Source organism: Serinus canaria, chromosome 1A (assembly GCF_022539315.1).
Source record: "Serinus canaria isolate serCan28SL12 chromosome 1A, serCan2020, whole genome shotgun sequence".
NCBI lineage: Eukaryota > Metazoa > Chordata > Aves > Passeriformes > Fringillidae > Serinus > Serinus canaria.
Genome location: NC_066314.1, coordinates 49,136,593 through 49,151,585, shown reverse-complemented (window position 1 = coordinate 49,151,585; position 14,993 = coordinate 49,136,593). Strand labels below are relative to the sequence as shown.

Sequence of the window (14,993 nt, the reverse complement as noted above, 5' to 3'; positions counted from 1 at the left end):
CAAGCACTGGGAAGGAGCTGCAGAGCTGTAGTGCAGCTGGAGCCTGAAGAAGGTGCATCTGCAGCCACGCTCCAGCTTGTTGAACAAGCCGGGTCCGTGTTTGCGCCGCCCTCCCCCTCCCAGGTGCTGGGATTGTCCTTGACCGAGGGCTCCCTTTGCCACGCACGGCAGGGACCTGCAGACTGGGGGACAGCAAAAACCGACTCAATGTGCGCCCAGGGGACATCCCCCTGGCTTTAGGGCCTGGAAATCTTTCCACTGTGCCCCTCTCTAACATGGCATCTGCTTTCCACCGGGGCTCTGGGTAGCTTGGAGGTGGTACAAGCCAAGAGAAATTGAGGAACTCCTGCCTGCAGCAACATCCAGCGAACACCAGACTTGCAGAGCTGATGGAGGGAGCAAGACAGTGCCTCCAGCCTTATTGCTTCCTCCAGCCTTACTGGACCTTCCAGGCTCAGCCCTGGCCTTGCTGTTTCTCCACTGCCCTGCTCTGTAGATGCCCAGCACATGTGCTGGGCCTTGGAGCAACTGGTGGGACTGAGGCCAAGTGTAGACAGGAGTTTGTCCTGTCAGGGCCGGGGGGTTGTGATTCCCTTTTACCATCAGTGCTGCTGATCCATAAATTCCTGGCAAGGGAGGAAATCTGATTTTTGGCCAACACAGAAGGTCTCTGACCAACAGAGGCAGGAAATAGCTACGGTGAGCGAATAAATAAATGGTGCAACTGTAGCTCTGCCTTACATGGTCTTCATGGGGAGTTTTCCTTTGTTTTTCAGGTTGGCTATTTATACCGCAGAGTGTAAAAATGATGTCAGCAAAGCCTCTGCTCCTCGCCACAAAGAAAACCGGACTTGAGAATTTTTGCAGGGCTGAGAGACCTCCTTGAGCAGAAAGGTTCAGGGGCTGTTCACAAGGCTGGTGGACCTGGCCGGAAACACCAGCAGCCATGCAGTTCCTGAGGAGTCCCCTCTATTCCACGCATCCAGCTCAAGGGGACAGTGGTCCCAAACCCATCTAGAATATGGCTCTGCCCTGTAAAAGTCCATCTTGCCTAAAGTGGACTCACAACCCCTTCCCAGTACCCCTTCACAGCCTCCCTTTTCTCACTGCCTCTCTTTTGCTCCCTTTTTTTTTTTCTATCCCATTCTCCACTGCAGGGTTTTGGCTCCTGCCTGCTCATCCTGACAATGTTGGTCCAAGTCTACCCTGGAGGATAGGAGAAGAAGAAGAAATGGGGAGTTTTCCTTGTGGAATGTTGCTGCTCCCCTGGGAAAACCCAGGAGATATTTTGGAGAGCCAAACCCCAAGACAAGTCATCTCCATGCTCACAGGAGGTAGGAAAGAACAGACTCAGCCGAGAAGAGGAAAGTCCACCAAGTCCAAGCTGAGCTTGCTCAGCTGTGGATAGTGGGCAGCAGTGGCCACGCTTTGGGAAAGGAAAGGAGGAATAAAACTTTCCTTCCCACCGTGTCTGTCCCCTGCAATTAGGAGTGGCTACAACAAGCCCACACGAGTTGGAGTCGCTCGGTTGCCAGCAGAGCCTCGGTGGTGCCCATGGGCAGGGGCAGCCGGCGGGGTGGGAAGGGAAAAGCCAACATGAGTTCAAGGATTGCCGGTGTACTTGAGACAAGAAAAACTCTTTCTGGTGACACATGCATCAGGTGTTTCCAGACGATAACAAAACTTGCCTGAGGTCATCGATATTTAATTAGCAATGAGCTAGGTTAAACATTATCCCGGGGGCAGGAGGGAGGGGAAAAGGTGCTGAATTGGAGAGAGATTTAACTCTTTGCAGAGAAAGAGAAGGAGGAGGGAAGGTTGCCTGCAAGGAGAAAGGGTCTCTGTGGTTGGATCCCATCAGATTTGAACACTAGACTGGACCCAGGGGTGGAAAATCTTTGGGGTACGTGTGTCCAGGGGAAGGAGGTGCTTTTTCCCATGGAAATGAAGAGCACTAAATTTGAAAGCTCAGTGCTCCTGCACCCCAGCAGCCTCGGGGCAGCCAGGCACGGCCGCTGGAGCAAAAGGCTGGTAAGTGTGAGGCCAGTGGCATGTCTGGTTTCCCCGCCGGAGCCCTCCCGGGCTCGGCCGTGCTGGAGCTGGGGCAGCGCGGCGCTTTCTCTTGGCTGGCTGAGTCACAGCCCCACTACCTGGGTGGGTTCACACCTGGGTCCCTGCCCCGCCGCCGTCTCCACTGCTTCCTCTGGCACACATCCCACGCTCCGCACCGCAGAGACCCTGCTCAGCACCCTGGGACGAGGAGGAGGAGCAGGAAGGCATGGGGGGACAGTACTGGGGGTTTCCTTTGGGATGAAGGCTTGGGGTGAAGAAGAAGGGATGCCGAAGGCTCGAAGTGGGGGTGACATGCATTTTGGCCCTCCAAACCCTGGCATGCTCCAGGAGGAGAGTAAAGGTACCAAAATCCAGCCATGGACCACCCTGCTCTGTCCTTCCCCCGCCACTCACACGTGCTGCTCCCTGCTACCTCCCCCCCTGCAAAATCCCCTCTTGGCTGCCCCAAACCTGACACCCATAATTTACCGCTAGATCACAGGGACCTGCTGAAAGATTGAGCATGAGCTGTGCTGTGAGGGAGGACATGAAAAGCAGCTGTGTCTCCTGCCCATATCCAGGCTCCCCTGCCATGCCAGCAACCCCTCAATACCGAGGACACCTGGGAAGGCTCCTGCTTGGAGAGGGGAATGGAAACCTCCTTGGGAGATGGACAGGACAGCACGGCATGGCTTGGGGTACGGTCAGCCACAGCTTCCATCAGCTGGCTGGAATCCCTGGGGCCTGCTCCTGTCCGGCAGGAAAACCCCTCTTGGAGAGGAGGCAGGTGAATCTGGGCTGGTATTTGCCAGTGGCTCGGTGCCCGTGGATGATTCCACTCTGCCTCAAGCAGAGGCTGGGGGACAGTGACAGTCAGTCTTTGTCAGTGTTCAGTGTCACCTCCCTCAAGATGCTGCATGCTGTCTCTCCTGCATCTCTGGCTGCAGTGGTGGTGGAGGAGTCTCCCATTGCTGAGCACCTGGGAAGGATCCCCAGAACAAAATGGCCTTTGTGGAAGGGTCTGATGAGATCCCCAACACAACTGCATGGTGAGGGCCTTGGGCAGGGATGAGGCCAGCAGCAAGAGGTTCCAGCAGCAAGGATGTACATCCTGCCTCCACATCATCTGGGAGGCAGACAACCTGCCCAGCACAGGTGTCCTGCCTTCCTTAGAACCTCATCCTCTCCTTATCCCTGCTTGTCACCAGGGCCAGGCACCAAAGAGGAAGATGGATGCGTGGGACAGATACAAACTCCTGCCAGGAATCTTGCCCTTGGGTAAGGTGCCAGTTCCTGCTTTCCTGCTCCAGTTGCTGTGACATCCATGGGCAAAGTCCACATGTGACCCATCAAGCACAGCTGAGCTCCTTTAGAAATGGGAGAGGGAAGGAAGCTGAGGTGGGGAAGGTGCCACAGCCCTAATCCTCTACCCCTCACCCATAAGCTATGAATGAGGTGGGAATGAGGTGGGAAAAATGAGCAAATCCCTAGTTTAGGGGCAAAATAAACAGCAGCAACAACCCTCCAGGTCTTCGAGTGAAGGAAGAGGCTGCAGCCCCAGGCAGGGCGGAGTAGGTCGGCAGATGCAAGAATTTCATCTGCAAGGAGCAAGGAAATGTCCCGGAGCTGTTTGATCTTATTGTATGAAGGGAAGCGGGAGTGGGCGTCCAGCCTTGCTGGAACCAAACAAAGATTATAAATACCTCCACCATCAACAGCTCCTCGCCGACCTGGCCTGCCAGAGCCCCGGCAGCTGGCTGATTCCCAAGGGGAATAATGAGCTTTGGTTTCCATCTACCCCTCAGAGACAGTGGCAGAGAGGAGCAGAGCACACAAGCAGACAGCTCCAGCCACAAAGGTGAGGGGGAATTATCCTGTGAAATGATACATGTGGGGGTAGCTTCTCTCACTGACTGCCTGCAGGGCTGTCCCCAGCAGCAACGGCCCCTGTTGGCTTAATTCAGTCTCTACAGCCACTGGTGTCAATAAAGAAGTTAAAAAATAAGTTTTAAAAGGCCTGTGATGTGGCATTTGGGTGTGAAGTGATGCCTGAGCCTGGTGGGCAGTCTCAGAGGTGTATCCCTTAGATCTCCAAGCCAGATCTAGGTGTATGTCCTTACCTGATTCAATTCTTGGGTTTGAATTTGATGCCACACGTGCTGCCAAGAATGCCTGACATCAGAGTGCTTTGGGGCTTGTAGGGAGCTGGGTGGCACCTGGGCATCCAGGGGACCCCGTCACAGGAGCTGTCCCTGCCAGTGAGGGAGGATGGCCCCACACAGTTTTGGGGAAGTTGGGAGCCTGTAGAAGATAAATTTAGTCTTCCCCCATGCGCCCATTGGCCGCCACAGAAACACGTGATTCCCCAGCACCGTGCTGAGGGAAGGAATGAAAAGACTTCCCAAAACTCACATGAGCTCCCATAAGTCCTGTGCCCAGCCAGGAAACAGTGCTGCACCAGGTCTACTGACATCTCCATGGCAAGAAGGCCTGGTGGCCGTGGGAAGGGGGAAACGTCAGCTTTGGCTTTGTTTTGGCACAGGGAGCTGCAGTCCTGGAGCAGGGCTGCCTGCCGCCCCCTTGGCCCACGCTGGGAGTGCCTCTGTGGGGAACCACTCCCCACCACATCCATGCCCCCAGGTCCAGGCACTTCTAAGGGTTGGTGAGAAGCCAGCAAGTTGTCAGGTACAAAAGGAGTCCTCAGGCCGGGGGGGGCTGCAAATCAAACGCACGCCGCCCTCGGAACAGCGCCCTCGGTGGAGCTGCTCTGGCAGAAAAGCCGCCGCGGTGCGTGAACCCGGCCGCGGCTCCCCCGGGGCACCTTCGTCAGCCCTTCTCCCCCAGCGAGCATACTTGAAGCTCCCTGCTTGTCACTGGGATCAAAGGCAGGGGCCGGGCTGGGAAGGCAGGGTGTCAGCTGGGCCACTTGTGAAGCCGACTGCGGGAGCCAAGACCTCCAACTTGAACCCAATTTCCCCCCCCCCCCCCAGGCATCCTTACACACTTCTAAGGTCTCCGCTCCAGCATCACAGCTGCATCTCGTTTCATCTTCGGCAAGGAAAAGAGGCGGCAGCGCTGGATGGGGCCAGATGCCGCTGGAAGAGCGGCCCCCAGCCGGGAGCGCCGGGTCCCAGCCCTGCACCGCCGGCAGCTGGGGAGCACCGGCTGCCGGGGGTGAAACCCAGTCCCGCTTCCCAGCCACAGCCCTCCCACCACCAGCTGGGACAGGGCACGTTCCCACGGCTTTTTGGGAAAAAAAGGAGGGCTGTCCCTGTCCTCCTGCGGCTCTCGGGTTGGTCTGAGCATCACCAGGGTGTGGGATCTTTTCTGACAGGACTGGGATGTTGTTGGACATTTTGGAGCAGGGAAGATGCAGGCAAGCAGCACCACCACAGCATTCATGGAGCAGTGGGATATGAGATGACAGTGCTAAAAAGAAATATTTATATTTAATTACTTTAAGTCACCCTAAAAATGTTGTCTCTCAGATTGCTGCCAGCAATCTGCAACAATTGCTGCCTGTTGCACTGGGGATTGTCCCCAAAACAGAGGACACGTGCTTTGCAGGAGCAGGAAGGCTGGGAGATGAGTGCTGCAGGGTGGGCCCGGGTTTCAGGAGTGGGAGGCTTTGCCAAAGCCAGGTTGGCATCCCACAACTTCACTCCCCAGGCACACGGCTTGGCAGGGACATCCCACAGCAGGTTCCCAGAAGCTGCCCAGCAAGGCAGCTGAGTGTCATCGTGGGGCACAGAGGACTCACACAGTCCGGGTGCACCGGCTAGGCAGGGTTTTTCTCCAGGCCAGTCCCACCAGCAAGCCCTCGGTGACAAGTGTCTACAGAGGAAGGAGCGCCACCTCCTGACGTTGGATGTCCCTAGGATTACAGGAAACCGCTTTTGTGGGGTTTTTTCCCCTCACCATCCGCTGTTTTATCAGTCAGCAACAATCGCTTCAAAAATAAACAACTCCAAGTCTGGCACTGGGCTGCAAGACAAAGTAACTCCTCCTGCCAGACACACGACGAGCATCTTCAACAATGACATTCCTCCAGGACGGCTTCTACCTACTTGGGTGCCAATTTGACTAAAAATTCCCTCTGCTATCATTGTCACTTAAAATCAGCAAAATCCCAGGGCACCCACCATAAGGTATGGTAAAATTAGGCACTTTTAGAGATTTTCACCAAGGTAGTCCACAGCTTGTCATGGATGCTCACCCCCAGCACATCCATTTATCCTGATAATCCCAATTCCCTTGGATGCCATCTGACTGGTGAGATAGAAGCAGCAGCAGGCAGGGCTGGCTCAGAGCCATGCCCTCCCTAGTCAGCTAGTACATACCAGCTTTAAAAAGTGAGAAGCCCACCTAAGGCTAACAGGTGGAGAGGAAGAAACCTTACTCTTCAGAGCTGCATATAAAACTGCAGGCTCAGGGTAGACAGATGTTGGGAATTCCACTTTTCTGCATCAGAGGAATACTAATTTAAGGATCTTCTCCCACCTACCTGCCAATTTGAGACTTGTGACAAGGGAAGAATTATTATTTCTCCTATTTCACTTGGCTGAAATCAGCCAGCAGGTTCATGTGTTAAATGAGGCTGACAGTGAGCCAGGCAGCTCATTCAGTCACCCAGTCTGGTTTCTAGGGAAACAAGGTAAATGTTTTTCCTCCTTCTTGCCACCTTTTAACTCTTGAAAGGCTCTCGTTCACCACCACCAGAAAAAAATCTCGACATCCCACCTTTCCCCACTTTAGATAAGAGCAAATAGGGCCAACCCAGGTCTGTTTCAGGGCAGTGCTACACTTTGGTGTGAAGGTCTGCAGTTATTGCCTCAATTGCTGCCATGTCTCCAATTACCTTGAGGGAAGGACACACCAAACCATCTCCCCAGGAGCCAGCAGGGTATCTTAGGCCAGGCAGTAACACAACACCAGCGGCACTCACAGCTCTCCCACCTACTCAGAGGGTGGGATGCAGATCACCCCCCTCCCCAGCCAGGCAGGCCTGCCTCCTGTCACCTTTCAGCAGCAGGGAAAATACATGAAATTCAGAAAAACCCAGCTGTTGTGAGGCTGGGATTTTTCAGAATACCTGCTGCCTTCTGCAGCTCTCAGGGGCAGCAACAAACTGTATTCGCAAAATGTGCAGGCTACAGCCCCTGCCATACAGACACTGGAAGGTTTCCATGGCAACAACCAGCATCCCTCAGCTTCCTAAAATGTAGTGGTTTGAACTGTCTGGGTTATTTTAAAACCCATGACTCAAAGCTCTCTGTCTACCCAGCTGGGGCTTGACAGGTGGACCAATATCCCAACAACTGCAAGCACATTTAGGGGCCATGCTGCTTCACTATTTCACACACCCAGAGACATCCTGCTCTGACCCACAATCTTTGCTCTGCAAAAACAACAACAGCAGCTTCATTTTTTTTTAGAGCAACACTGCTATAAGGTGGATACTCATGAGCTAAACCTTTACATACTTCTTTGGTTTGATCCACATGTAGAACCTGCAGTCAGTGTACAAGGCTTGACACAGCAATGTATATACAACAGGCAAAATTAATTTCTTTAAAGTATTTATTTTTTTGGTCTGAAAGCACGCAGGCCATAGGACCATTCCACCCATTAGGCTGCCTCCTCTTTGGCAATGCGATCCTTCTTGAGTGGTCCCTGGAAAAAACCCACAGAAAACAAGCTATGTAAACAGCAGCCTGCACGAAAGACATAACATCCTAATCACAAAAGTGGTAAAGAAATCAAGGCAAAAAAAAACCACCACTCTGCAAACCACAGGAAACCCCAATCCCACAGCCAGAGGTTTTGGGAAAGCTGAACGTGGCACAGCACTCTGGGCTGGCCAGGTGACTCCGGATGCGCCCGAGCAGCAATGCTGGTGCCACCTGGTGGGGAAGCTCCTTCTCGGCTCCAAGCATGGCACTGCTCGGACCTTGCCATGGCCTTCAGAGTTTCTGCCTGCTTTCTCTAGCCAGTGACAAACCGGGAATGCCACCGTGAGCAACCTCCTCCCGACCTGCTCTGAAGAGGAAATAGAGCAGTGCTTGTTCCGTGCTTCAACACTGAACAACCTGTGCCCTAATGTGGCATCACCCCTTAGACACAGAGAGCTGTCACTGGGGAACAGAGACCCCAAGCCCCCGGCAGTTATAACCAAGCTGGCAGGAGGAGGCCTCTCAACTGAAGTTTCTGTTTCACAGGAACTTTGGCCACATGACAGCCCAAAGGCCAAGCTATCAGCTGCCATGAGCTGGAAGACAACCCAGTGGTACACCAATAAATATGCCAGGAAAAGCCCTTACCATAAAAGCCTTCTTCTCCTCAGCTGTCTGGAAGCGGCCATGACCAAATTTGGAGGTTGTGTCAATGAACTTCAAGTCAATCTTCTCCAGGGCCCGGCGCTTGGTCTGCACCAGCAGGGACTAAAAAGAGAGATGCCAGGTGAGTATGCAGCTGCAGCAGCAGCACCCTCTTAGCCTCTAATACACTGGCTACTTCTTGTCCCCTCCATGGCTAATGCCTCCTGAGACCACGACCCCAGACTTCAGCTGCTACCATTTGCAAGGAACACGTGACCACGAGCCATCTACCCTGCACCTTTGGCCCCCCAAGCTGAAGACCAGCCAGCTTCCGGCAGCACAAGCCCCACTTCACCAGTGTCCTTCTGGTCACAAGATTTCTCAAGCCTAAACCATGTCCATCACTACACCTGCAAAAATTACCTCATGCCATCTCCAAGGCCATTACTATGAGGTGGGTTTGTGTGGAAGGCTTTTCTTTCTAGGAAGCCACATGATTCCCAGAACAGCACACACACCACCTGCACCAGAGACAGCACAGCTCCCTTAAACTGTTCCAGCCCACTACTCACCTTGCGCAGGGTCAGGACCCTCTTCTTGGTGCCCACAACACAGCCCTTTACCATGATGAAGTCGTTGGTCACCTCACCGTAGTGGACAAAGCCTCCCTGAGCAAGGAGAGAACAGTCAGTGCTCTGTACCAAGCAGGACCAGTGATCACATCTGCCTACAGATCCACACCGTTTCTGGGCCTTGGTCAGTCCCACATCCACTGAAATCCTGTTTCCAGTATTGCCTTTCACCAGTCAAGTTTCTCGATGTAGCCATTTAGTTGTTGCTATAGGGCTTTCATTAAGAACAGCAGAAGAGGCTGACAAAAGAAGCAAGAGGTCTTCTCGCTAAGTTATCCCTTGTGCAAGTACCATTCAAGGCTTGCAACATCTCTGTCCTACTGCCACATAACAAATTCAATTTCCATGTTATACAAGTCAATACTGAGGCTGACTAAACACCACCACCTGCAACAGCAGCTGACTTAAAAATTTAAGAGCTCTTTATTTAATCATTTTGTTACTTATATCAGCACCCATTTGCCTCTCAGGATTGAAGCTCACAAGCAGACTCGACACAGAGCTGCAGCAACTCACCAGAGGGTTAATGCTCTTGTCAGACAAGTCATAATCAGTTGATGCGTTGTTTTTGATCAGCTTTCCATCCTTGATTTGGTAACCTTGGCCAATCTTGTAAATCTAAAACCAAAAAGTCTACTTAGGCAAAAGGTAAGAGAAAGAACCTGTCATAGGATAAAATGTAAGGAATTCTACAAAGCCTCAGAGGAAAGAGTCTGCTGCACTTGGGAAACATGCGGCCATCCAAGAATTTTAGTTATCCAACATAACTAACCATGGCCACTATCCCCAAGACAACATTCTAACACAGCAAAACACTCCAAGCAGAACTCCCCACTCTGTTCTCTGTCACAGAGCAAATGACATCAGGCAGCTCTCGCTCCTTCCCAACAGCTGAGAGACACCAACCTTCTTGTTGATCTCGGTGCGGTGGTGGTAGCCCTTCTGGCCCGCTCGGGCCACAGAGAAGGCCACGCGGGCAGGGTGCCAGGCGCCAATGCAGGCCACCTTGCGCAGCCCACGGTGAGTCTTGCGCGGCAGCTTCTTGGTGTGCCAGCGGCTGGTGACACCTGCAAGGGACCAAAGCAGTCTGTTGTCAAGTGGAGATGCCACTGCAGTCTTCAATCAGAGTTTAAGCCACCTTTTCAAGCTGCAGTCCACAGGCAGCATAAAGGGAAGCACAAACCCAGCATCCCCAGAATCAATGCTTCCTCCCTGGCTGTCCCTGGGCTGTGTTCTCAGAAGGAAGGCAGCATGGAATGACTCCTCACGGATGTCAGGCGCCGTGCCCAGCGCTCATTCCATGGTCTCATCATTGAACTGTGACAGCAGTATGGATTTACCTACCCAGCTCTTGGCACAAGCACTTATGAAAACACAAGGCCGGGATTTCATTAAAAACTGTACCATCTCACAAAGAGAAGGACTTCCATGTGTTTACCTTTATATCCCTTGCCCTTGGTGACTCCAATGACATCTATCATCTCATCCTGGCCAAAGACCGTTGACACAGGCACCTGCTGCTCCAGCTTCTCCCGGGCCCAATCCACCTTTTCAGCAACAGTGCCACCATTCACCTGAATCTCCATCAGGTGAGACTTCTTCTGTCTCAGGGGGAGCAAACGCATCTAGGACACAAAAAACAGGATCTTCAGCTCCTGCTCTTCTGAAATGGACCCTGTATTAATAAGCCCAGCATCCTTTTAGCCCTGGCCTAATATATTTCTCCAGTATCCTTTTTCCAAAATACTGAACTTAAAGAAGGCCCTACAGTAAGGGGGAAAGTTGTATAGTGGCTCTTAAGTCATTGCACCTGGAAGTTATATGCCACCCACAGGAGCACAGAGTTCTTTAACCTCACAGGCATCAGCAAAATTACACTGAGGAATAGTAACAAGAAACAAAGGGCAATAGTTTTAAACTGAAACAGAGTGTATTGAAATTGCACTTAAGGATTATTTTTATTATGAGGGTTGTGAGTCACTGGCACAGATTGCCCAGAAAAGCTCTAGATGCCCCCTGCCCTACAACTGTTCAGTCAGGTTTGACAGGGGCCTGAGCAATCTGGTGTAGTGGAAGGTGCCCCTGCCTACAGCATGGGGGTTGGAACTGGATGATCCTTAAGGTCCTCTCCAACTCAAACCGTTCTGATTGTCTGATAAAACCTGCCACACTTAAGGCCACTTTGGGTTGGACCGCTTTTACAGTTACTTCTACTGTATTTAGCAGAGGAAACCGGTGAGAGACTCAATAGAGGTTGCAACACTACTCCTACTGTCTACTACAGGAAATTGATTCTAGTAAAATTTGCCATTTTACTGCACTTAGAGCCAACTCAAAAGATTTAATCCATCTCCCAAAAAAGTTAGTCAGAGCACTGACAGCTGGGAAGATACCACATCACTCAGCAGAACACCTCCACCAGCTGAGCAAGAGAAGCTGCCAAGAGGCTGAGTGCTCACGATCCCAACAGAATCCAGCCTGAAATGATGCTGAGCACACAAACCGCTGAGTTTAATGTTCAGTCTGGTTTTATTTGTAGCTGAAATTAAGAGACTAGGTCTATAGAGTATCAGCAAAAGACTGAGCCCAAAAAGTTCCTATTACAGCTCAGTCTCTTTTGGATGCTCCTTCAAAACCAACCAGTGGTTGCCACAGTTCCTTAAACATCCAGTCAGCACAGCTCTGTAGAGAATGAATGTGTAATGTGCTCAATAGACAGCATCAAGCTGCAGGGGAGGGCAGAAATCTCCCTAAAGAGATGGATCGAGTTTCAAGCCTGCTCTCTCAGCGGTTTCCAGCATACCTGTGCCCACAGACTTACCTGAGTGTGAGCCATGACTCTAATAACCTGGCAGTACTTCTTCATGCTATTGAAATCTTTCTCCAACTGCTTTTTGCCCTCCTCATCTTGCCACTTCTTGCAGTATTTGGTGAAGGCCTTCTTCTTGGACTTGTGCCTTCAGAAGCAGAGCAGAGACAAGGTTTGGCTAAGCCCTTCATCAATCCCCAGGGAAGTGGGGTGAGCGGAAGGAGTTGCCACCTCAGTTGGCTTTGGCTCATTGCCAGCTTCTAATGACTCTTTTCCACTGGCAAGCGGAGCCTGGAGCTCATCAGACAGTGGCAAAATTGCCAAAGCTGAGCGGAGCTGCCATGAATTCCAAACACATTAACATTCACGCTACAGAAAACAAAAGACTGTAAGGAGATATCAAACAATAACAGAAAAAACCCAGATCTTTAAAGCAATTGTGAGATGACTATGATCTGCTTCAAAATACCCTTATTTCCCCCCTTGTGTGCCCAAGAGCAAGGTCATTACTAAAACACCCTTGAGAATCTTATTGCTCCACTCTGACGTCTTTTCAGCCTGCCAAGTTCATAAACAGGCTGGAAGCGCCAGACACACTGGAGCCACACTTGGGCAAATGCACACTTTAAATCACAACAACAGCACCTGGAATGGCAATCACAAGTGACACTTGTCTTGCCCTTTCCTGAGAGAACAGGGCTACAGTCAGGACTCGACACTCAACAACAAGCGCCAGAGGCGATTTCTTTATGTCCGCCCGTCGAAGTATCATCACGTGTAGCCTGTTAGGGAGCTCCTGGGCAAAGCCAAAGCCACCACACCCACACCAGCACTACCTGAAGTTATGCTGCCACCCTCATGGAGCCATTCCTACAGCCCATCCCATTATTAGGCAAGTCTGTCAAAGCTAAACACTAACTGCTAAAAAGCCATGCTAGGATCATTGCAACCCAGCAGTAAAAACACAACCCATGGCCTGAGACCAGGCAAGGCCCTGCTGTCTCACCAGTTCTTGTAGAAGCGGCGCTTGCACTCATCGCTGATGTGCTCAGCAAAGATGGTCTTGAAGCTACGGAGACCACGAGGAGTCTGCACGTACCCCACGATGCCCACAATGACCATGGGAGGGGTCTCTATAATAGTGACTGCCTCCACCACCTCCTTCTTGTTCACCTCTGGATGGAAACAGAAACACAGCACAATTAATTCCAGCAGCAACTCTTTTAACACCACCTGTTTCTTCTCACTCTCAAGTCCTCCATGTGAAAGGTTAAATGACTGAAGCTCTTTTCACAGAGATGATGCAGGCTAAAGCAACCAACTCTGAAGCCATAACTTAATGCCTTGCAAAACTCTGAGGCTGGCTCATGAGGGGAAAGGTCAGCCAAGCTGGATAGGCAAAATGGATGCCAGCAAGTAATACATTCAGGACTGGATAATCTCCAAAAAAACACCAAATGCAGCTGACTGATGTCCCTCCATCCAGAGGAGCCATCCCAAGGAGCCTGTTACTGTGCAGCTAAACCAAACTAGTGGTTACAGCAGAAATACACCTCCTACTTGGACTTGGAACAGAGTGAAGTCAAGCTAGGAATAAAACCCAGAGCTGCCGCTGAAGGGGCCACCTGTCACCATTCCTGACCAAATCCACCTCCTGTTTTAGGAGGAACATTAATACTTACTAGATCCAGGTCTGTCCACCTCCCGGACAATGTGGGTCATGCCAGCTTTGTAGCCCAGGAAGGCAGTGAGATGGACAGGCTTGCTGGGGTCATCTTTGGGAAAGCTCTTGACCTTGCCCCTGTGCCTGCTGCTGCGCTTGCGGGGCAGGAAGCCCAGGGAGCCGTGCCTCGGGGCCGAGAACTTGCGGTGAGACTGCGGAGAGAACCAGCACTCAGTGCTTGCTATAGAGGCTTCCCTATGCCCACTCGGGGCCAAGGCCAGCTCTGTCCTTGCCTGAGAACACGAATGTTACACGTATCCAAGACATTCTGCATTCCAGAAATTCCCACCATCACCTGCTAGGCTTCTGAATTCTATTATGTTACCAGAATGTAATCCCCACGCAATAACTATGTACATCTCAGATTTCTTTAATGGCCCTTTTAAGTTTATTCTAAGATGTCACCAAGTCCCACTCTGACCTGGGAACTACAGAAACTGTAATATGGCCACAGTGTGCCACCACACGTTCAGTCCACCCCACAAGTCTAGAAAATGCAGCAGTTTCACATTTTTCAATGAACCGGCACCAAAAAGCATTACAGAGACAATTTCAGTTTGAAAAACTGCGGTAAAGCAGCATCCCAACACCCGCCTTTGAGCCAGTCGCTCCGGCTGGAACGCAAGATTTTTCCCGAAGATTTTCTCCTCGAGTACCACCCCTGCAGCCTGAGAGCCTTTAAAGACTGGCTTCCATCCGGAGAACTCTTAGCCCAAAGAAAGATTTACCCATCCAATCTCACACGCAAATTAAAGAAAAATACCGTGCAGCTCTACAAGAAACTAAAAATAAACACGGCTTTATTTAAGGAAAAAAAATACTGAACACGAATTACCCTAAAAAGGCCATAACCACAGGAGCTCTCTAGAGAGAAGCCGCCCCCCTTTCTACAAAAAAGCGCCCCAAATGCCCTCACAGCTGTCCACGCCCCCCAGACCCCGCATCCCGCGCGGCACCGCACAGGCCCGCCCGGCCTCACGGCGCAACGCCTCGCCCGCGCCTCGAGATGAGCCTCGCACGGCGTCCTGCAGGTGCCGGGGGCGGCGGGCGCGGGGCCGCGCGGCGAGGGGGGCCGGGATGGCGGCGATGCCCGCGGGATGCGCGGCCAGGCCCGAGAGCTCCGCACCCACCATCTTGTCCACGCGCCGGGCCGGAAGGGTCCGTACTCCTGCGCGCAGCCTTTATAAGCGCCCCGGCCCTCGATCTCGCGAGAGCCGAGCGACGCTACGGGCGGCGAGTGGGTCCATAAAGACGCGCGGGCACCGATGCGCGGAAAAACAAGGCCGCGCAAACCATCTGGTGGGGCTTGTAGGGAACTTCGGTCATAACAGATAATGTTTTTCACTTCATTCTATTTCATTCAACGACATTTCATTCCATGTCATGAAAACCTGACGTTTCATTTCATTTAGTTTCGTTTCATTTCATCAAGCTTCACTTCATAGTTTCATTTTATTTCA

At 51.9% G+C, this 14,993-nt stretch overlaps 1 protein-coding gene and 1 non-coding gene across 2 annotated transcripts; both read right to left on the bottom strand.

Annotated features, from left to right (window-relative positions):
• Window positions 1–7,614: 7,614 nt before the first annotated feature.
• RPL3 (ribosomal protein L3) lies at window positions 7,615–14,788 on the bottom strand. Its single transcript, XM_009086515.4, has 10 exons — window positions 14,664–14,788; window positions 13,493–13,685; window positions 12,817–12,985; window positions 11,823–11,958; window positions 10,440–10,626; window positions 9,908–10,068; window positions 9,518–9,619; window positions 8,942–9,037; window positions 8,373–8,492; window positions 7,615–7,725 (listed from the first exon to the last, which is right to left on the bottom strand). Exons 1-10 carry the CDS (start codon window positions 14,664–14,666, stop codon window positions 7,681–7,683), a joined length of 1,212 nt encoding a protein of 403 aa, XP_009084763.1. The 5' UTR covers window positions 14,667–14,788; the 3' UTR covers window positions 7,615–7,680.
• Window positions 10,230–10,322, bottom strand: LOC115485273 (small nucleolar RNA U83B). Its single transcript, XR_003946033.1, has one exon. It is a non-coding gene; the product is annotated as a small nucleolar RNA U83B (small nucleolar RNA).
• Window positions 14,789–14,993: the final 205 nt, after the last annotated feature.

What these genes read in the sequence shown, in the direction of transcription:
- RPL3 (XM_009086515.4), bottom strand. An exon ending in GGTGGACAGACCTGGATCTA is followed by an intron (nt 12,986 to 13,492) that starts GTAAGTATTAAT and finishes GTTTCCATCCAG; the next exon opens with AGGTGAACAAGAAGGAGGTG. An exon ending in GGGTCCTGACCCTGCGCAAG is followed by an intron (nt 8,493 to 8,941) that starts GTGAGTAGTGGG and finishes CTCTCTTTTTAG; the next exon opens with TCCCTGCTGGTGCAGACCAA.